The 21,793-nt window shown below is 50.0% G+C and overlaps 7 protein-coding genes across 7 annotated transcripts; 5 read left to right on the top strand and 2 right to left on the bottom strand.

Annotated features, from left to right (window-relative positions):
- Positions 1 to 30: 30 nt before the first annotated feature.
- Positions 31 to 551, bottom strand: BJY04DRAFT_185649 (uncharacterized protein). Its single transcript, XM_073710801.1, has one exon. It carries the CDS (start codon positions 517 to 519, stop codon positions 199 to 201), a length of 321 nt encoding a protein of 106 aa, XP_073572870.1. The 5' UTR covers positions 520 to 551; the 3' UTR covers positions 31 to 198.
- An 877-nt stretch (positions 552 to 1,428) lies between these two features.
- Positions 1,429 to 2,151, top strand: BJY04DRAFT_216769 (uncharacterized protein; the record flags this gene model as incomplete). Its single annotated transcript, XM_073715856.1, has 2 exons — positions 1,429 to 1,700; positions 1,770 to 2,151. The coding sequence occupies 2 exons, from the start codon at positions 1,429 to 1,431 to the stop codon at positions 2,149 to 2,151; spliced, it is 654 nt and encodes a 217-aa protein (XP_073572869.1).
- A 714-nt stretch (positions 2,152 to 2,865) lies between these two features.
- Positions 2,866 to 4,005, top strand: BJY04DRAFT_216768 (ankyrin repeat-containing domain protein; the record flags this gene model as incomplete). The annotated part of the gene is made up of 1 exon (XM_073715855.1): positions 2,866 to 4,005. The coding sequence occupies one exon, from the start codon at positions 2,866 to 2,868 to the stop codon at positions 4,003 to 4,005; it is 1,140 nt and encodes a 379-aa protein (XP_073572868.1).
- Positions 4,006 to 5,649: 1,644 nt separating this feature from the next.
- Positions 5,650 to 10,392, top strand: BJY04DRAFT_32168 (putative ABC transporter). Its single transcript, XM_073720131.1, has 4 exons — positions 5,650 to 6,163; positions 6,210 to 8,912; positions 8,964 to 10,285; positions 10,338 to 10,392. The coding sequence occupies exons 1-4, from the start codon at positions 5,800 to 5,802 to the stop codon at positions 10,365 to 10,367; spliced, it is 4,419 nt and encodes a 1,472-aa protein (XP_073572867.1). The 5' UTR covers positions 5,650 to 5,799; the 3' UTR covers positions 10,368 to 10,392.
- Positions 10,393 to 11,175: 783 nt separating this feature from the next.
- Positions 11,176 to 13,277, top strand: BJY04DRAFT_216766 (putative MFS allantoate transporter; the record flags this gene model as incomplete). Its single annotated transcript, XM_073715854.1, has 10 exons — positions 11,176 to 11,448; positions 11,506 to 11,619; positions 11,667 to 11,700; positions 11,750 to 11,780; positions 11,830 to 12,096; positions 12,145 to 12,451; positions 12,507 to 12,747; positions 12,799 to 12,892; positions 12,973 to 13,170; positions 13,259 to 13,277. 10 exons carry the CDS (start codon positions 11,176 to 11,178, stop codon positions 13,275 to 13,277), a joined length of 1,578 nt encoding a protein of 525 aa, XP_073572866.1.
- A 284-nt stretch (positions 13,278 to 13,561) lies between these two features.
- On the bottom strand, positions 13,562 to 20,370 carry BJY04DRAFT_216765 (putative ABC transporter; the record flags this gene model as incomplete). Its single annotated transcript, XM_073715853.1, has 5 exons — positions 13,562 to 17,815; positions 17,866 to 18,352; positions 19,540 to 19,641; positions 19,725 to 20,106; positions 20,175 to 20,370. 5 exons carry the CDS (start codon positions 20,368 to 20,370, stop codon positions 13,562 to 13,564), a joined length of 5,421 nt encoding a protein of 1,806 aa, XP_073572865.1.
- A 288-nt stretch (positions 20,371 to 20,658) lies between these two features.
- On the top strand, positions 20,659 to 21,790 carry BJY04DRAFT_216764 (uncharacterized protein; the record flags this gene model as incomplete). Its single annotated transcript, XM_073715852.1, has 2 exons — positions 20,659 to 20,746; positions 20,808 to 21,790. The coding sequence occupies 2 exons, from the start codon at positions 20,659 to 20,661 to the stop codon at positions 21,788 to 21,790; spliced, it is 1,071 nt and encodes a 356-aa protein (XP_073572864.1).
- Positions 21,791 to 21,793: the final 3 nt, after the last annotated feature.

Here is a 21,793-nt window from a genome sequence, read left to right as displayed (position 1 = left end):
CGCTATGTCAATGGTTGTATCGCATTGCTACTACTGTATCTAGCTCGGTATCAAATGCCAAAAATTGACGTTCATTCTGGATCGTGCTTGATCAAACATACAACCATTCTATGCCAAACAAAACTCTAACCCCGAATCATTCAAGCAAAAGTCACATAAACCGCCAACCAAAACTCGAACAGCCCTCTCTTTACCCAGCTACTGAGCACAAATTGCCCCCCTCCTCTCCCCACCCTTAGTCGCATCCACCACCCCCTTCTCACAACAAACCCTCCACATCTCTATCTCAACCTGCTCAATCGCCTCCTCCATCTTCACACTCTTGTTCGTCGCCCAATAATGCAGAAAGATATGATAATCCATCTTATACTGCGAGAACTCCCTCACATCGTCCTCACTCTCCTTGAGCTTCGCCACATCCTCCGTATTGTCATTCGGAAACAGATACTTGTCCACGCAGTCCGGCCAGATGATCGCCCCGATTCGGCAGTGGTATAGAGACTTTGAGCTGCCCTCCATGGGGATGGGTTTCTCGCCCGGCACAGGAGAGGGGAGAGAGGGTAAGTTGAAGGGGGATGTGGAGGTCTTGCCGGGTGTGTAGCGCCCAGCGCGCTTCTGGGCAAGGTATTGCGCGACAGTGGTGTTTCGGATGTGGGTGTAGGATGGGCATTTTTCTGCCTCGCAGTATATGGCGTTTTGTATGGCGGCGTTGTAGGTTAGGGACCTTTTGAGGCCGGGGAACTGGTCGAGGGCATAGGAAGGCATGATGATGGTAATGTTAATTGTGGGAGGTTTCTTGGTTAGGTTGAGATTGAGATTGAGATCAAGATTGGAGGTGTTGTTGACCAGAGATGGGTTGCTGTTAGGATGGTGGTGGATTTTCAGCCTATATTTATATCCAAGGGTTCTACGATGGGATGCGTGCTTCGAGACAGGAGAGATTATGTTTGTTCTTTGAGTAACATTCAATAGGTATATTTGGATTGTTTCTCTTTCTTTGTAGTGGATTCCCTGTGGTTAGATGATATGCTTGACCGTGCTTTGTTATCTGAATCATGATGTGTCTTTGGGCATTGTATGTTTTGTTTACTTGAAGAGAAACGGCTGTGATAATAAAGGCCGACGAAACGTCTTGTCACACAAAACTGTAACAGTTCATTTGTCTGATGGTTCTTGGCTGTGAAAGAGTAGGAGGATTGATGTCCTTGGAAGTACACCTGCATGGATTGATGTAGGAATTCTTCTCAAAGCTGTTTTAGATCCTCAAAGCAGTCCAACCCAATGAGTCAAGATCACACAGAACAAAAATAGCCATGTCTTTCTGCGAAACTCTGGCAGAAAATACTGTCCTGGAACTCTTCCAATCTCGGTGATATCGATACCGTCAGCGGCCATTAACAAGCCCCTGCGAGCGAAGCGACAAACACCATGTCTCAGCCACCACCACGAGTTGACCCCCAGGCGCAGCCGAATGCAGAAACTGGACCATTCCTATTCGTCTACTTCCCCTGGCTATGCTTAACACTTTCATTCGTCTTTATTACGGTAGTTTACTGGAAGCAGTTCGAGCAAACCCTGGGATATCTATGTGGTTTGCGTGAAATTGTCGCCAGAACGAAGGACTTCATTGAACGACGAACAAAAGGGGCTTACGCACAGGTTGAGGATGGCAATGAGGAAGACTTGGGTAATGATTTGCAGTACGTTGAAGTCTCTCTTTGGAGTACAATTGCACACCAGCAGAGCATCAACCGCTAATACTTTCCCAGAGACGACCAAACAACCACTCAGTTTACCTCACAAGCAAGCGAGGACGAAGACGACTTTACCCTACTTGGCGAAGATGGAATGGCGCCCAATAATTCAGCATCTGACTCCGACACGGATATTCTCTCCAGTCCGGAGACATCCATCCTCGACGAAGGTGTCCTTGAACCCTCATCTTCATCACTTCTGTTATCACGACTGGTATGGGAAAGGAATGTAGACGATACCGAGGATAAAAGCATCGATGATGCGGAGTCCAACACACATATATTCACCAGATCTTTCCAATCTTTCGTCGAGAAAACAGTGCAGTACTTCAAAAACCAACACGAAATGGAAGCCCCAACCAAGCCTCAAATCCCTGTAACCGACACAACAGAGTAGAAGAGGACATCCGGCTTTTACAGTGCGTTGGACTCGTATCGAATACTGAATAGCTTATGCCCGAGCTATCAATCGAGCGGTTAAGTCGGTGGATCAATATTCGAGTATACATAATGTGGTTGTTCTCTTCGCTGCTGGACCTATACACTTCGAGAGGCACTTGGAGCGAGGTTCCAAGACCTGCAGCTTTGCATCCATGAACCTAGGATTACTGAGATATTAGAGCCCACGCTAAGTATAATTACCACCATAATGGTTTGTAATACTCTGTCAATGTTTCTGCGTAGCTTCTAATAATTGGACTGCCACTTTGCACTCAATTCTTCGTAGTTAGATCTAGATGGCCGCCCATTCTATAGGCGAGCTCACCCGCGCTCCCCAATCTAGATTCTTTCATGCACCATCTAACTTGATTCTATTGAACGAAATGTAGTATGTGGAGCTTTAGGAACTCAGTACCGAGGGGCAGAATTGGCTAGCAAGTGTTTCCGGAGGCGAATCCATATATCTCCCATTATAGAGCAGCCAAAGCACCTAGTCACCGATACTGGCACTGGGGGAAACTATTAGAAGTAATAGAGAGAATGGATTTATCATTTCACTCACCATATCAACTGTATATGGTGACCTAACACTCAGATTTACCTCATTTAGTATGAGTCAAACTCAGTGGACAACTCTCTTGTCACCTTTCCCCAAGCCAGGAACACAACCATGTTCTTCCCTCGAAAGCTCCTCCGTCTACAATCAACATCACCCACAACGATACCGGGTGAACATCAAGCCATGTCTCTTCATTCTCTGCCCCCAGAAGTGCTTCTGGAGATTGTGAAGTCCCTCGACTCTCTCCCAGATATTTACCATCTTTGTTGTTCCAGCCGTTACCTCCACAACATTTCGGTCAACCACCTCTACTCAGTTGACGCCAAACACAATGGCAGCTCTGCACTCATCTATGCTGCATACAAGGGCGAAGAAAACACTGCACAAAGGTCTATATCTTTAACTACGGATCTAAATTCTGTTGGATACTCTTGCCCACCGAGATGGAATGGCAACTGGCCTTCCAGCATGAGATTGACGGAATGTCGACCTCTCTTCATCGCTGCGACACACGGATACACGAAAATAATAAAGCTCCTACTAAAGTCTGGGATCGATATCAATGCGAAAGATCGACAAGGGAGGACAGCGTTGGTGCTCGCATTGGAGAACGGCATGCCAGGCACGGTCAGGATGCTGCTCGGCGAAGCACAGGTTAGCCTGAGCACGAAGACCGCAAAGTGTGCGCTGTATGCAGCATGTAACAGAGGGCATAAGAAGATGGTTCGCCTGATTCTCAAACATGGTGGTCATAGGGTGGACGTCAACACGAGAGCAGGCCCTACGTCCAGCAAACCGACGGCGCTTACAATTGCATCGCAAAAGAACTATAGAAGCATGGTGCAAGCTTTGGTCGATGCAGGTGCTGATGTCAACGCCTCGAAATATGAGACAAGAAGCGCACTTCAATGCGCGGCCGCAAATGGGAACGTTGGTATCATGAAAATATTACTTGAGAGTGGAGCGGATGTGAATCGTCGATCAGAGTACTCAGGGCCTGCACAGCTTCTACTTGCCGCCGCGTCAGCGGGTAGTACGAAGGGCGTACAAATGATTCTGGAGCATGGGGTGATATCAACGCCTCGAGCAATGACCCATTGGTTCCCAACGCGCTTTCTGGAGCAGTATTCGCCTTCGAGGAACGAGCGGTTGATATACTTCTCAAACAAGGCGCTGACGTTGAGTCCCCGGCCAGACAATTTGGCCATGTGCTACAAGCGGCTGCCTACCTGGGACATTTATCCAGTGTGAGGTTACTACTCAAGGCAAAAGCGAACGTCAATGCACAAGGGGGAGACTACGGAAATGCGATCTGTGCTGCAGCATATCAGCGACATGTGGACATGGTTAGATTCCTTGTGAGCCATGGCGCTGATCTTAATGCCCCAGGAGGAGCGCTGGTCGGGTTTGCGAACTGTAGGGACGTGATCAGGGAGGAACTCGGGCACGATTTTGATATGCAAGATTGTGGAAATGGGAACAACCACAAAAGGTTTGAGACTGCCTAGCTATGCATAGACAAGTTCGAGACCGAGCCCTAATCGAAGAAATAACGCTGCACTTGACTATTTAATAGATCTTACCTACGTAGCTCTGGTCAAGCTGGCATAGACAACAACAACAACAATGCGCCCTACGACATGATGCGCCCGCCCTGCGACATCATCTTGGTATTATTCGATTGTATAGCAGGAAGTCGGGAGTATATAACTCAATGCTTCATTCTCGAACCAATAGTTTTACAGAGAGTCTTCGTCGTGAGATCAGAAGACCAGACTGCAGCCGAGCCATGTAAGAAGCAAAATACGAACAATTCGAATCTTAACCGCTGAAGCCTGCCTGACTCCAACAGTGGCAAACATGCAGCTGAAGATGCCGATCAAAGAAAACCCAAGAGATATATCACTTGTTCCAAGTTCTTTGTCATGATAGTCATGCGGTGAGTGCAAGAAACGGCGGCGTTTGCAGTAACTCCAATGCCACGTTTTCGTCGCATTCTAGTTCTGACTGCAGAATTGGGCTGTGAGTGGCTGGGAATTCTATGCTAGAATCTGCAAACTGCAAGCTGTGCATGGTGGAGACCGAAGAGTCGAGTTTCAGCTTGAAATTGCTTGGAGGTGGAAAGGTAGACCGCACCTGGGCAGCGTAGATTTATTCCTAAATGGGAAATGGTGAGGTTGAAATTTGGCCCGCGGGCTTTCTCCGGCTAATCACCTTCCCTTCCTTCTGCTCCCTCGCAGAGTCGAAGACTCTTCCGCCCTTTCTCGAACACCCCTGAATCGCTGATAAGCCGTCTCTCTTGAGTCATGACTCATACTACTATCTCAAGACAGATTGTTAATCTGTCCCCCGAATGATAGTTCCACCAATGTCTACGAAAAACATCTCTTGGCATCTCGTCGAGCCATGGCAAGCCCAGCCGGCTGTCGGCAAAAGCCGACTCTGAGTGTCCAGTCTCTGTCAAAAGACTCGGGTCTGTTGGGCGTCTGACACATTGTAAGTCAATACGACCTTCTGCTTGGCCGTTAGCGTGGAAAATTCTAACAGCCCAGTTTCCCCAAGTGGTCCCCGACGACCCCTAAGCAAGATCTCGATCAGTTCATCCATGATAGCTCACACAATCCCACGACGGGATGCAGATGCTACTTGAAACCACATGCAGCCGGCATGCCACGCCGGCCATGATGATGCGGACCTCTTGTGTCCGTGCCCAAGTTAGAGGTTGAAACTGTCGAATAGGCTACTCACCCCCAAATCAGGCTAGGATTCCATGTGGAGTATTTGAAGCCTGGGGCAAGGTTCGTTTTCCGTTGCCCCCTCCCCGACCCTCGCTAACTCGCTTGGGATTAAATTATAGTATGGCTGCTAAGTGTACCTTCCTCCTAGTGGGGAACACCACTTATCTCCGCTCCGCTGCTGGAAACTGATTTATAACAAAGATATTCCCTCAATAATCTAGCCTCTTTTCTATTATTATTTTGTTCTGCGCAAGCCCCCCGTTCACCAGCCCATTGTTGTTCATAGCACTACTGTGCTACTGCAGCCATGGAAGAGAAACTGGGGGCGTCTACCAGCTCGGATGCGGATACTCTCGATTCGAGGTTCGAGCAGAATCGGGAGTCGGTCCGACACAGCAACCCCCAAGGTGTTGTCTCTCACGACTCGGGCGTCAATGTTGAGAGGGCCGAACAAGAGTTCGCCGAGCTGAACAGAGAGCTTTCTGCCATTTCTTATCAGGCTCAGCGTCTCTCTAAGCACGCTTCTAAGGTGTCAAAGAATGAAATCCACAGCAAGGATATCGAGCGGTCCGCTAGCTCGACTGAATCAGTAGAGCCCTGGGACCTTGAAACCTCTCTTCGAGGGAATCAAGAAGCGGAATCAGAGGCTGGGATCAAAAGCAAACACATTGGTAAGTGGTGCCACTGCTTCTTACCCAGTCTACGCTGACGATTTAGGTGTTATCTGGGACAAACTTACTGTTCGTGGAATCGGTGGCTCCAAAAGTTTCATCAAAACGTTCCCTGACGCGGTGATGGACTTTTTCAATGTCCCGGGTTTGATAATGGACTGGACCGGATATAGCAACAGAGGCAAGGAGTTTGACATCCTCAAGGATTTCCGCGGTGTGCTACGACCCGGCGAGATGGTGCTGGTCCTTGGTCGTCCCGGCTCCGGTTGTACTACGTTCCTGAAAACGATCACGAACCAGCGATTCGGCTACACTGCGGTAGATGGCGAGGTTTTGTACGGCCCCTTCGACCACGATACATTCTCGAAGAGGTTTCGCGGGGAGGCGGTCTATAACCAGGAAGACGATGTACATCAACCGACCTTGACTGTGAAGCAAACGCTTGGATTCGCATTAGATACGAAGACCCCTGGCAAGCGGCCAATAGGCGTGTCCAAAACAGAGTTCAAAGACAAAGTGATTGACATGTTGCTCAAAATGTTCAATATCGAACACACTGCCAATACCGTTGTAGGAAACCACTTCATCCGAGGAGTGTCTGGAGGAGAGAAACGTCGAGTCAGTATTGCGGAAATGATGATCACAGCAGCCACCGTTTTGGCATGGGACAATTCTACTCGTGGTCTCGACGCCTCCACAGCGCTCGACTTCGCCAAGTCTCTGCGTATTATGACCAATATTTACAAGACTACAACTTTTGTTTCGCTTTATCAAGCATCGGAGAGCATCTACAAGCAGTTCGACAAGGTCCTGGTGATTGACAGTGGCAGACAGGTCTTCTTCGGACCCGCTAGTGAGGCACGTGCATACTTCGAGAACCTCGGATTCAAAGAGAAGCCTCGACAGACTACTCCTGACTATCTCACGTCGTGCACAGATCCGTTTGAGCGAGAGTACAAGGAAGGACGTGACGAAAGTAATGTTCCTTCCACGCCCGAAGCCCTCGCTGCTGCATTTGACGACTCGGTCTATAGCCAGAGGCTCGCTAAGGAAATGAGCAGTTACCGACAGCAGATTCAACATGAAAAGCAGATCTACGATGATTTCGAACTGGCCAACCAAGAGGCAAAGCGCAAATACACCTCCAAATCGTCGGTCTACCTCATCCCGTATTATTTGCAGATCTGGGCCTTGATGAAGCGTCAATTCTTTATCAAATGGCAGGACAAGTTTGCTCTCAATGTCAGCTGGATTACCTCGACTGGCGTCGCCATTGTTTTGGGAACTGTCTGGCTCAATCTTCCAAAAACAAGTGCTGGAGCATTCACCAGAGGTGGTCTGTTGTTTACCAGTTTCCTCTTCAACGGTTTTCAGGCTTTCTCAGAGCTTGCTTCAACGATGATGGGGCGACCTCTTGTCAATAAACACCGACAGTTTGCCTTCTACCGGCCTAGTGCGCTGTTCATTGCCCAGATTATCGTCGATGCTACATTCGCCATTGCCAGAATCCTCGTCTTCAGTGTCATAGTCTATTTTATGTGTGGCCTTGTTCGGGATGCAGGCGCATTCTTTACGTTTGTGTTGCTCATCTTTACTGGCTACATCAACATGACCGTTATATTCAGAACAATCGGCTGTCTCTCTCCGGCTTTTGATCATGCGATGAACTTCGTCTCTGTCCTAATCACCTTGTTCATTTTGACGTCTGGTTACCTTGTCCAGTGGCACAGCGCACAGGTTTGGCTGCGCTGGTTCTACTATATCAATCCATTCGGGCTCGGCTTTGCAAGCTTGATGGTCAATGAATTCAAAGGGCTCAACATGACTTGCACGAGTGAGTCACTGGTTCCTAATGGCGAAGGATACAACGATATGGCTCATCAGGTCTGCACCCTTGCTGGCGGCGAAGCGGGATCTCCGATCATTCCTGGTCAAAACTATCTGGCTACTACCTTCAACTATAAACGAGAAGATCTTTGGCGAAATTTTGGTATCATGGTAGCTCTTATTATTGCGTTCCTCGCAATGAATCTCTATTTCGGCGAGGTGGTTCGATTCAATGCCGGAGGAAGAACAGTTACCCCATTCCAGAAAGAGAATGCTGAGCGGAAACGACTAAACGAAGCCTTGAAGGAAAAACGAGCTACCAGACAGACAAAGGAACTGGATGGTCCTGGAGCCGATAATTCTCTAGCCTCGAAACCGGTATTGACTTGGGAGGACGTATGTTACGATGTACCTGTGCCGTCTGGTACCCGGCGACTGCTGAATAATATCTATGGCTACGTTCAACCTGGCAAACTGACAGCTTTGATGGGTGCGTCTGGCGCTGGCAAAACGACCTTGTTGGATGTTCTGGCGGCGAGGAAAAACATCGGCGTCATCACTGGCGATATTCTGGTCGACGGTGCTAAGCCCGGTACATCTTTCCAGAGAGGCACATCTTACGCGGAGCAGATGGATGTGCACGAACCTATGCAGACTGTCCGCGAAGCACTTCGCTTCTCCGCTGATCTTCGTCAATCCTACGACGTGCCACAGTCTGAGAAGTATGAGTATGTTGAGGAAATCATATCACTACTGGAGCTAGAGAACCTTGCGGATGCTGCTATCGGTTCGCCCGAGACCGGCCTGTCCGTGGAAGAGAGAAAACGGGTTACCATTGGTGTTGAGTTGGCTGCGAAGCCTGAAATGCTTCTGTTTCTGGATGAGCCCACTTCAGGGCTTGACAGCCAGTCTGCGTTCAATAGTAAGTTGGCCCTGATACCCACTAGTTGATTAGCATGTCTGACAAAAGTAGTCGTTCGATTCTTGCGTAAGCTTGCAGCTTCGGGACAGGCTATTCTCTGCACTATTCATCAGCCAAACTCCGCGCTATTCGAGAACTTTGACCGGTTGCTGCTGCTGAAGAAGGGCGGCGAATGTGTATACTTTGGTGATATTGGTGATGATTCAAGCACACTGCTTTCCTATTTCCGCCGCAACGGTGCCGAGTGTCCGCCTTCTGCGAATCCCGCTGAATGGATGCTGGACGCTATTGGTGCCGGACAGACTCGCCATATGGGAAATACTGAATGGGCCGATTTCTGGAGAGCGTCCCCGGAACTTGAGCAGACCAAGCGCGAGATCATTGAAATCAAGCAAAGGCGTGCTGAAGAGGCTAGACGGAACCAAGCGACAGATGTTGCTGAGAAGGAATACGCTACTCCGCTCTGGCATCAGATCAAGACTGTTTGCAAGAGGACCAATGTCGTCTTCTGGCGCTCTCACAAATATGGCTTTACTCGACTCTTCACCCACGTCAGCATTTCCTTGATTACCGGTCTCGCCTTCCTGCAACTTGATGATTCCCGAGCTTCTTTGCAGTATCGAATCTTCGTGCTGTTCAACATTACCGTTATTCCAATCATCATCATCCAGATGGTTGAGCCTCGGTATGAGATGTCCCGCTTGATCTTCTTCCGAGAAGCGGCATCGAAGACATACAAAAACTTTGCCTTTGCAGTGTCCATGGTTGTCGCTGAATTACCGTACTGTCTCCTGTGTGGAGTCCTGTTCTTCCTGTTCATCTACTATATTCCAGGCTTTCAAACCGCTAGTGACCGGGCAGGTTATCAGTTCCTCATGGTTATGATCACTCAAGTCTTCGCGGTGACTCTCGGCCAGATGATCCAAGCCCTAACCCCGAACAGCATGATTGCGTCTCAGTACAATCCTCCGCTTATGATTCTGTTCAGTTTGTTCTGTGGTGTCATGATCCCAAAGCCTCAGATGCCTGGGTTCTGGAAAGCCTGGTTCTACGAGCTCGATCCGTTTACCCGCATCATCAGTGGTATGGTCACGACTGAACTGCATGGCCGCTCTGTTGTGTGCACTTCAAGTGAGTACAACCGCTTCCAGGCTCCTCTTGGACAGACCTGTGGCGAGTACATGCAGGCGTTCTTTGACAGAGGCGGTATTGGGTATTTGGCCGACAACGCGACTCGGGATTGCGAGTACTGCGCGTACAGAGTGGGCGACGAATATTATCAAGCATTCGAGATGAGCTTCGACAACAGATGGAGAGATCTGGGTATTTTTGCTGCGTTCATTGGGTCGAACCTGATCATCTTGTTCTTGGCTGTAAGTTGCCTTCTATTCAAGTTTTTGTTTTGTCCAGTACTAACTGTTGTAGGCTCGCTACCTGAACTTCAACCGACGATAAGTCATTCAGAGGGGATAAGAAATGGGGGGAAGTGGGGGGGCTCGGAAGGATCGTATGATGTGTATAGAGAAAGCAGCTTAAAAGTACATACAAAAGTAATGAAACAAAAGTGAGGTTGTTGAACCCCGGATTCTCCCCGCAAATTAGAGAGATAGAGATTACAGACTCAGAGAGAGTGACCCCCACCGTCCCACGTCCCCCACCCCTCTCGATGCAGCTCCCTTCCTCTTTCCTCCTCTTCCTTTGTCCATCATCTCTCTTTCACTCCCATTCTTCCACCTATTAGCCCACGATTTCCAGCATTGATCGGCCTTTGTCCGACCATTCCTTGCCTTTTCCACCCAATCTTCTCCTCACACGCCGGTACACCCTCGTCGGAGTTCTCGCAGACTTCCGCAGCCACCCCGAGCCCAAGCTTCCTTTCACCCCCACGCCATGACATGGCTCTTTCACCATATGGGGGACCTTTGATCCCCGCGAATACCCCAATCCCGCACCTCCGCTGTGGATACAGACCAGTGGACCTCCGTTGCAGAGCTCCCATACACTTGACGTAGATCCGAGGCACTTCATCCATGTCCAAGAACTCTTTACCTTGGTTATTCGCGGAGAAAGCTCGCTCCTGTTGGAGACTTGGAGTACAGAATACGGGTCCGTATCAACTGATCGCCATAATGTCCGAGACCCTGCCCAACTTTATTTCCCCTACCCCAACATTCACGCATTTATAAATGGCCGTGGTCCACCTTTATCATTCTTTCTCGTCAATTTCCTTCTGGCGGATAAGACGCATAGAGCAATGCCAAAAATGGGTCTGACCTCTCGATTCCAGTCGCTCGGCGGCTCCGATATCAACAAGGACAACAACAACGCACCTACCGCCAACCATGACGAAGATGCTCCCGTTAAGCCTCCGATGACGGCTGGCAGGGAGGGCGATACTGCCATGGCGCTGTTCAATAACCCGGATGAGCTTCATGAGGAGGTTGACCCGGCTGAAGCGCGGAGGGTGCTGTGGAAGATTGATTTGATGATTTTGCCCTACTTGGCTGTTTGTTATGCGTTCTTTTACATTGACAAGGTATGTTCTGTTTATTTTACCTCGTCTAAAGCAAGATAGTTACTGACTTCTTGGTAGACTACGCTGAGTTATGCTGCTATCTTTGGGATTGTGGAAGACTTGAACCTTCATGGCACGCAGTATAGCTGGCTGAGTAGTATTTTTTACTTTGGTTTCTTGGCCTGGGCGTTGGTATGTCAGACATGATCGTGTGATAATGTCCTTACTGACCCTGTTAGCCTACTAATCTCATGCTACAACGATTCCCTATTGGTATGTCTTTCAACAACATACCTACAAGCAGAATGCTGATGACCTACAGGAAAGTATCTCGGCATCAACATCTTCATGTGGTAAGTTTTATTCATGTCATCAACCGCTCAAGGGTCACTAATGATCCAGGGGCGTCTTCCTCATGATCCAAGCGGCATGCCATAACTTTACCACTCTGGCCGTCCTCCGGGCCCTTGGAGGAGCTGCAGAAGCCTGTGCCGACCCAGCCTTCATGCTCATCACATCCATGTGGTACACGCGCCGCGAGCAGCCCGTGCGTATGGGTATCTGGTATACTGCGAATGGTCTGGGAATTGCTCTCGGTGGCCTGCTAGGTTATGGAATCGGTAATATAAAGGGTGCTCTTCCGTCGTGGAAGTACGAGTTCATTGTGATGTATGTTACCTGCAAGCTCAATGCAATCAGGTTGCTGATTTGAAGCAGCGGTGCCCTCTGCTCGACTTGGGGCATTGTCATGTTCATCTTCCTCCCTGACTCCCCTGTCAATGCTCCTGGACTTACTCCTCGTGAGCGTCGAATTGCGGTTGAACGATTGCGGGAGAATCAAACTGGTATTGAGAACAAGCATCTCAAGCCCAAACAGATCATTGAGGCATTTACTGATTACAAGCTCTACTTCTTCTTTGTACTTGGATGTGTTTGCAACATTCCTAACGGTGGTATCTCAAACTTCGGAACCATCATCATTCAGGGCTTTGGCTTCTCTACCCTTGTGACGACCCTGATGCAGGTGTGTGGCAATTCTCGATTCCATCTCGGGAAAGAAAGTCTAACTATAGAATAAGATCCCCTACGGCGTTCTGATCGCTATTTCTATCCTCGTCTGCGTGTATCTGAATGACCGCTTCGAGAACCGTCGCTGCGTCTTCGTCTTGCTCTTCCTGATTCCCAACATCGCCGGTGCATTCGGACTCCGCTACGTCCCATCAGACCGGACAGTCGGACGACTAATCTGCTACTACCTCACGGGCCCTTACAATGCGGCGTTCGTGCTTATTCTGAGTATGCAGATCGCCAACACTGCCGGTATGTCTGCCCCAAATTTTTCTACAAGCACAAAGACTGATAAAAAGACAGGCCACACAAAGAAAGTCGTCACAAACGCCGTTCTCTTCCTCGGCTACTGCACAGGAAATATTGCCGGCCCATTTTTCTATTGGGATAGCCAGAAGTATAGCCCCTCCCCTGCACCCTTTCTCGAACCCCACTCATCCCAAATGACAATCAATCCCAAACTAATGCATCCTACAGACCAACATACCCCCTCGGCATCTGGTCCATGATCGTCTCCCACCTCATTGAGGCAGTCCTTATCACAGCGCTAGGCCTCCTCCTTCGCTGGGAAAATAAGAAGCGCGATCGCATCCAAAGCCAGATGGAGGGCGGTCTGGAGGGGAGGGATCTTGGTGCAACGGCATTTTTAGATTTGACGGACCGGGAGAATTTGAAGTACGTACTTCTTTTCATTTCATCTTTCGTTTAAGACTGGAGTCGAGTGATATGGATTGGTTATGGGACTAATGATGTTTTCGTGCAGTTTTCGGTACATCTACTAGGTTCCTGGAACTGGAATTGAGCGGATTAGGAAGGAAGGGGCTTTACTACAGGAAGGAAGGAAGAGTGGTTAGCTGACTTTTCTGCCTTTTGCTGCCTCCAAAAGGTAGCAGGAGAACTAGACATGACTTTCAAGCTTGAGTAGTTCTTAGGTACACTGGATTTATACAGCAGGTGATTCTGTGACGAACTGGATATATACTTGGAACCCATATATACAATAAAGCAAACCAACTCCACGCAAGGATTCAAGAACAACACAACGCCCAGACATCCCAAAGACCATTTACCCCGAATTCTCCTCCCGGATATGATGTCTCCCCACAATCGTCAAAAACACCTGATCCAGCGTCGTCTGACTAACCGAATAATGCTCAACCCCCAGACTCGCCTTATTCATCTCAAGCCTCGAAAACAGCTTGCTGACACTACTCCTTCCTCTGATATTCTCACTCCCAACGAGCGTCGAAGCCCCAGAGTGAAGTGAAAGCGGATGAATTTCATCCGAAGCCGAACTCTTCTCATCATCCGTCTCTTTATCTCCAGTATGAGATTGCGACTGATCCGCAGGGACACTAAAGCGCAGTTGTCCATGGTATGTTTTCTGCTCGATCACAGCGCCAGGGAAGGTATCCGTGACCCAATCGCGGATCCTCTCCATCGCTTCATCAGAGGTATGCGGTGCAGCGGCATGGACAATATGCACGTGGTACATATTCCCGTACTTGCTGCGGAGAGCGTCTGTTGTTCCGAGCGCGAGCATCCGTCTAGCCATGATGCCCGCGCGATGCGCAAGGGCATCTGCTTCTTCCATCGAGTGCGTAGTGAGGACGATCGAGCGCCCCGGTGCCACTGCAGCGAGAGTCTTCCACATAACGCGCTTCGACGCCGCGTCCATACCGGAGGAGGGTTCGTCCAGGAGAAGAACCGAGGGGTTACCCATGAGCGCGATGCCGAGGGAGAGCTTGCGCTTGTTTCCGCCGGAGAGCTTAGTGGCCATGCGGTGCTGGAAGGGGGTTAGGCCGACGGCGCGGACGATCTCGCGGACGTTGTGGGTGACGTCTGGGATGCCGCGGATGCGGGCGTAGAAGATGAGGTGCTCGAGAACGGTCATTTGGTCCATTGCGTCGAACTGGGGACACACGCCTAGGCGGGAGCGGGCGGTTGCGAGCTGTTTGAGGACGGAGATGCCGGCGACGAGGATCTCGCCGTTGCCGCGGGTTGGTTGGATGTCGCCGCGGATGAGGGAGATGGTTGTGGTCTTTCCGGCGCCGTTGGGACCGAGCAGGGCGAAGACTTCGCCCGTGCCGACGCCGAAGGTGATGTCTTCGACGGCAGTGAATTTCTTGAAGGTTTTGTTGACGTGGAGGAGGCGGAGGTTATCTGTGGAGTTGGACGCGCGGCTGATTTCCTCGGCGATGTCCTTGTCTATAGGTTCTTTCTCTTCGAGGTCTTCTGGTTTGGATTTGGCTCTCAGCCAGGTGAAGATTGGAGAGCCGCTCTCGACCCAGACGAGTAATGCAAATAGAAAGGCGGACTGGGCGAGGAGATAGAGGATCGGTCCACCGTACAGACCGATCTCGCCTGGGTACGACGCGATTTCTCGGCCCGCAGCGCCTCGACAGAGGATGGAGAAGAGATTCAAGGAGGTGAACAAGGCGCGAAGCAGGTTACCTGAGGGGGAGACAATGGCGATTGTGTAATGAGCGATATCAAGGTAGGAATCGATCTTGTCCGTCGGCGCGTAGGTCAGAACCGACATATAAGCAATGAAATAGACGAGAAACATCACGCACTGGCCTCCTGCGGCGAATGCAAATGCTGCTAGTTGACTCTTTGTAAAGAGGCTCACCACATACGAGAACAATGTCCCGGATAGGCCGTAGAGGAAGAACACCACGAAAAGATATCCAATATGATACCAGATATCGGAAACGGCTCTGAAAATAATGATGGCCAGGACGCTCGAGGCCACGACCATGCAGAAGTCGAAGGATATGTATGCCAACCACAGGGATAGGCCCCTGACACCGTTGCTGTAATGTAGAGCGCGCACGTTCCGGAGTCGTTCAATGGTTGGGTACAATGCAAAGAAAGCCGGATACACAGACATTGCCAGGCCAAAGTACACAATGAGCTGCATGATATCGAAGAAGTCGGCCATTAAGGGAATGTCAAAGAACTCGAAGCCGATATTGATGGGCATGCCTGTTATAAGGCGGTCCAGCACATTCTGTGTGAGCGCGGCAAGAGGGAAGTTTGCGTTGTCCCCCTTCCATGCAATAGTGGGTTCCCAGAGCGAGTCGCCTAGGTAGACGCCCCCGGGGGTCACATTGTGATAGTTGTCGGCTATCCAATTGGTGAAGTCAGGATAATTGGCCGCAATGTGGAAGTGGGATTCGATGCTGGACTGGTTTGTGCCGTCTGACTCCCCTGGATCAGAGTCGAGTCGGTTACTCATGGACGAAATGAAGCTCTCGAGAAGTTCTGGCTGTACTCTATCTGCTGGGCCGATCACAAGGAGTAGCTCGTCCCACTGGTCCGCGATGGTGGACTCCGGTGTTCTGTATGAGTCTTCCCCTCCGCAGCCTGGTCTGGGAACTCCCTGGAGGAACAATGTCACTAGTCCAGCTGCAATAACAGGAATTAGGAAGGCAGCAAGATAAGGGAGAGGATTGCGACGAAGAATGGTCATTCGTTTTCGAAAAAGGAACCAGGCCTGAGATAACAAGCTGATACGGCGGCCAGTCATCAGTTCCAACGAGCTATTCTCGCCCTTCTCGCTTGGGCCATCGACGATATCTTTGCGTGCATGCTGAGTTGTATTGACGTTCTCACCAGAAGAACTCAAGTCGACTTCGCTCGCAACCTTGAGGAAGACATCTTCAATTGTAGGTCCACTGACTCGGTACTCGGTGACACCTTCTTGTTCCAGCTCCGACACAAACCGAGCAGCTTCGGCAGAACCTTCGACTGTATATACCGTCTCATCAAAGTGGACTTCCTTAGGAATGTTTGTGAACCGGGACCGAGTGGCATGTTCAGATCCAGGAACATTCAAAACATGGATACGATAACCGGAGCCAAGTCGATTCTTCAGCTCAACACTCGACCCATTGGCCTTGAGAACACCCCTCGAGAGGATAGCAATATGATCAGCAAGTAAATCTGCCTCATCTAGGAAATGTGTCGTCAAGACAATTGTCCTCGAGCCTCTCTCAGCCAGCAAGATATCCCAAATCTTCCTCCTCGATAACGGGTCAAGACCAGATGAGACCTCGTCAACGCAGCATACTGAAGAGCCACCCGTGAACATTATAGCTAGCTGTACCTTTCTCTTCTGGCCACCGGAGAGCGTCTTAGAACGTGCCTTGATCTTCTTGTTAAGGTCGCAATCTTTCAGCAGTTGCAAGATTTGTCCATCACTGTCCACTTTTCCCGTCGATTTGAGCTTGTTGAAGATCCTGACATGTTCCTTGACTGTTAGATTATCCCACAGAACATTCTTCTGCGGACAGAGGCCAAAGCTCGGGTCTTTCCGGCCATAGTTGATGCTGATGTCTCCAGAGGACAACTTGGATAGGCCTGAAATGGCATCCAGTGTTGTAGACTTTCCTGATCCGTTGGCGCCCAGCAACACCATAATCTGCCCCTTGCTGACGTCGAGCGAGAGGTTGTTAACGGCATGTACACTTTGGCGGTTGCTGCCAAACCACCTTCCAATCGTCCGGTAGAACCATCCTGGTTGGTATATTTTTGAAAACTCGTGGATACTCAGTGCGACGGAAGCGTCGGCATTGGAAGATTGTCGATTCTTTGACGCCGTTCCGTATAATATACGTTCGACCACGGCGGCCAAGATCGGATAGACGATAATCTGAACAATGAGGAGTATCCACAAAGCTATCCCAGGGAGGTTCCAGGGGTTGTTCGGCGCGGCTTCGGTCAGTGACGCGGCTAGGTTTTCTCTCTCCCAGCGAGCCACAAAGATTGAAAAGTAAACATAATTCATAGAAGGAAACAGGAGTCCAAGAATCACCACCACCCCATTACTAGATGCTGGCACCATCTGGGCTACCACGCCCAGGAGCAGACATGCAAGCACGACGGATATTCCACTGAGCTGCGCCCTTTTGAAAAAGGATGCACCAAATATAGAAAAGGACGAGAGAGCGAGACCAGTCAAGATGTGGTAGATTATCGTGATACCAGCCGAGGTTCTGGCATATACACCAGCTTTCAGGATCGCACCCATGATTATCCATCCCGGACCGTAAACAATATCCAATGCAAGATGGGCGGCGCAGAATCGAGCGGCTTGGGATTTCCAGGGTGATGAATTCGGCATCATGCAATCGATCAATTGACTCAATCCAATCTCCCTCTCCGATGCAATTAAACCCGTAAGCTGATAAGTCACACCCACTATGCCAATGAATATGGCCACCGCGATGACATCTATGATAGCCCCCATGTACCGAGTCCGGATCTGGTCTTCCCGTTCTTCTTCATTCAGGGAAGTGAATGGATACTCTAGTGTCTAGGTTGGGTTAGCATAAGACCGAGAATAGAGAATGAAGATGTCAAGACCTCTTGCGGAAGATCACTTGTATCGAACGACGAGTTAGTCCGTGCAATTGCCCAGTCTATCGACCTCTGGAAAGGCAAGAGGTAAATCTGCTGGTCGTTGTCCGTACTATCCACATCAATACCCTCGCCTAGGACTGCGTCCGTTCGTAATGTGTAGTTCCATGCCTCATCTGGGCCTTCTGTCGGGGACGAGTAGAAGATGGCCGCCGCAATGCAGCTGGACATACCGCGAAGCGACGTTCGACATAGCTCCCGCACCTCAGACTCATCGGAAAGTATGTGAACTTCATGCTGGCTTTGCCTTACCGGCTCCGCAACCTCGTTGATTACTTGCTCAATGGGGCCGTCGACGAAGCCGTTATGAACAAAGACCAATCTGTTCCTCCCTGCGCCAACAGAGCCAAGCGCATCACCGAACGAGCGTACACGGGTTGGATCGCCGATTCCGTAAGTTGCAGGTTGTATGAATAGGTTGCGCGCATAGGATCTGTGCCGATATTGTTAGATTCGAGTTTGATCTTGAAAACTTCAAGGCTAGGGGAGGCAGACATAAAGGCCACAAAAGCCACCGGCAGAATCAGGGCACGGAGTATAGTTGTAAACAGAGGACGGACGAGAACGACCAGCAGATTTTTAACCGTCAATGTCCATGTTTGACGAAAGAAGAGGACCATCTTCTCGCATCAACGGCCTGGTCGTGTACGGGAAACTAAACGCGGAGGCTCACCTCCGGATGCCAGAACTCACGCGACTAGAACTTCGGTAGAGTTCGAGAGAGAGGGGGTGAATAATAAGTTTAAATGGCATCATCTTTAGGCTAACAGATTCTGCCAATCGAGACGAGCAACTGCCAATGCCTTGTCCGGGTCAAAGAGCAGCCCTAGCATTATTGTCCGCAGGCCAGGATCAACCGTAATGGAGAACATCTCACTAGTGTCCGTCCCCAAGAATTGCGCTTCATTTAACGAAGTGACCTTCTGAAATCGATCCAATCAGTTAGTGAACATACGATGAATCGCTTCGTAAATTCCACTGACCAAGGCATGGCGCGGTTATAGTGGGTTGGCGCCCAGAGCCCGATCGGTTAGCTGGGGACCCCGCTCTCGACTGGACAAGGGGGAGTTGTCGAGGATGAATTAAATGCCGGCCGACCAACCTAAAATAACAATGGAGTCCATCATGCTGCTCGAAGTTGACGGTTCAAAGCCTCGCTCGCTGATGGTCATTTGTTGAGGGTACAGCTGAGCTGGTCCTCTTGACTTGTTTTGCGGGGAAAAGCCGCTGTCTCCTCGGAAGTCCACCTCGAGCGCAGTTCCTTCATGTGTTTCACATGTGCAGGATGGTTGAAAAGTAGAAGGCATGCTACATGATAGCGAGTCGGGCCACGGATATGGATCAAAGCCCTTTTCGAGCTTTTCGAGGCACCTTGACTCCCAATGCTTTAAGCTTCGGAACAAAATGAGAAAATCACTCTGGCAGCGCAAGAGATTGTGTACCTTGACGGGTATCCTGAACATTTGCGGTGGCCGCTGGATGTGCCCGGGTATTATGAATTATGTCGAGAAGGACCGAAAAAGGGTGTCATCATATTGAAAGGTTCAAATGTACATGTGCTGGTAGTAATACAAGGGTAAGACATCAAGACTAAAGGCAGCTGTATATGCAGACCACTACCTCTTCCCGCGGTGGATGGTCCTTTGACCTGTAAGAGCGGACTTTTGCCGGAGGTAGTTATTGACGATACCCTCGACGCTGCGCATGTCGTGCTTGGGCTGTCTATTAGGGCTATTAGAAAATCTCCTCGGAAAGAATGCGCCTGGTTTGGCTCCGGTCGGCAAGGTCTCGTCACGTATACGTACCTCATGAAGTACAACCTCGCCCTTCTTCTCCTCTTCGCAGTTCTCTGCACAATCTCGATACTTTCCACATTTGGACTGTAAACTTTGACCATCATCTCAACGCCGACTCTGGAAAGCTCGTTACGCAGAAGGAAGGACGTATCGACACCGCAGAGTTTGATACTCAAACAGACGCCGGAAAATGGATCGCCATTCTTGAACGTTACTCGGAGAATATCGCCGACTTTGACGCTCCTGGGGTTCCGACGGTAGTCAGCAAGCGCTGTGCGTTCCCCCGTGGGATCGAGTATCGCTAATTGTTGTTCCCTCACTGTTGTTAGGGGATCCTTGCACTTCGATGCGGCGGAGGGCGGAGCAGGGTAGACTTTGATCTTCTTGGGCTCTGAAAACGTTGACGTTAGATAAGATCACGTACTCTAGATTTGAATAAGGCGTGGGACTGGTATGTACCGTGAGGCCTGAATCGTGCGGGTATCTGAGAAAGGAATTGGGGTGGAAGGTCTGTAGGGATCGGCTTGTGCTCCGGTTTGGGGGTGTATTTCGTGGAGATCGACCGGCGACAGACGTCAAATTGAATCGATGGCTGAGGTTTCGCCAGTGACCTCAAGCAGCTCAGCTGCCGAGCCAGCTGTGAGAAATTCGCCATGGTTGTGCAGAGAGCGTCGTTGACTGACCACTCCGATGCTGGAAGGAGAACAATTGTCTCGAAGGCGGAAGCTCAAATTTCCGCCAAGACCAATTCCGTACCTCGTGATAACTACCGCCCGAACTTTTCTGCCGTCAATAGCTAGATTACAATTATCGGCATCAATTCCATCACTCCAACAGCCATCTAGAAGTCAATTGAGTGCAATCAGCTGTTCTCTGCAAAAGTATAATCTCTGCTGGAAGCTTTTCTGAGATACATTTGTGAACTGATATGGCGCCCTACGCCATGAGCAGCCTCCTCCGCGGCCAGACTGCGAACGGTTTCCGCCAATCCGTCTTCCAATTCACGCAGAAACGCAGCTGGTCGGCAAGAAGTGAGAATCCGCAAAGAAAACCTACACCCGTCAAAGGAAAAACCATCTAATGCTATAGCAGCAATCCCGTCGTTCTACCCTACCGCGTCTCCCGAGCTTGACAAAGCCCTCAACCGTTTCCGCGATGAAGTCTTCGTCCCTCACTCGCTAAACACCGAGCAGAAGCGTATGATTTATAAACAGAGATTTGCCGATAAGCTGAGGGAGAATCCGATTACAGTGTCAATTGGTCCGAAGGACGAGCCCTACCTCCTTCGTCCCATAGATGTGGAGGCACTACCGTCAAGACAAGATGCATACGCGGCGCTCTACCTTATGTTCGAGGCGAAAAACTGGTCCAACCTTCCCCTTTTCCTTACTGGGCTTTACAACGCAAACCGAAAGATCTCACGTACTCGTTGGGAGTGGCTCATAAGAAAGGCCGGCCAGTCCAACGGCCTTGGTGCGCTCCTTCAATGTGCGCAGACCCCGAAAGAGACGCATTTTTGGCTCAAAGACACTGAAATTGTCAAGAAGCTCTTTTTACAGCTCCACTTGCTCGCCCTGGAAGGTGTCTCTTCGGAGCCCGATGTCGAGAAAGCGCATAGACTCGCGACGCAATTTGCACTTCAGATGGAGACTGATGCGCACGCTGTCAATTCCCTGGAGAAAGACCCTAGGAAGAGTCCATTCGTGATTGGTGCACTGCTTGAGCTCAATGCTGCTTATGCTCTTCAAGAGCCAAGCAAGGAGCAGGGAGCGGAAGTCCTCAAATTCGCGCAACGATTCTTGGCTAGTTGGGAACCACCGGTTCAGCCGTCAGCAGATGCCAAATGGGCTCTGATTGATGAACTCCTACAAGAGATCGTTATGAGTTACAACGGCATGCTTCTTGCATTGAGAGTACCCGAGATTTCAAAGGCACAGGATGTTTCTAAGGGACTGAGGGAGCGGGTGGCGGAATATGGCACTTTTATCAAGAAGTTGAAGAAGATGGCACCTGCGAAGGTCGTGGAAAACCCTACCCTTGGTTTTAAGCAGGCTACCCTGCTGCATAAGGAGTAGAAA

This window comes from Aspergillus karnatakaensis (assembly GCF_047715665.1).
Source record: "Aspergillus karnatakaensis strain CBS 102800 unplaced genomic scaffold BJY04scaffold_16, whole genome shotgun sequence".
Lineage (NCBI taxonomy): Eukaryota > Fungi > Ascomycota > Eurotiomycetes > Eurotiales > Aspergillaceae > Aspergillus > Aspergillus karnatakaensis.
This window is presented reverse-complemented; position numbering and strand designations above follow the sequence as displayed.

Coding starts and splice junctions, on each gene's coding strand:
- BJY04DRAFT_32168 (XM_073720131.1), top strand. CDS start 5,800: ATGGAAGAGAAACTGGGGGCGTCTACCAGCTCGGATGCGGATACTCTC. Junction 8,913..8,963: donor CAGCCAGTCTGCGTTCAATA/GTAAGTTGGCCC, acceptor TGACAAAAGTAG/TCGTTCGATTCTTGCGTAAG. Junction 10,286..10,337: donor TGATCATCTTGTTCTTGGCT/GTAAGTTGCCTT, acceptor TAACTGTTGTAG/GCTCGCTACCTGAACTTCAA.
- BJY04DRAFT_185649 (XM_073710801.1), bottom strand. CDS start 519: ATGGAGGGCAGCTCAAAGTCTCTATACCACTGCCGAATCGGGGCGATC.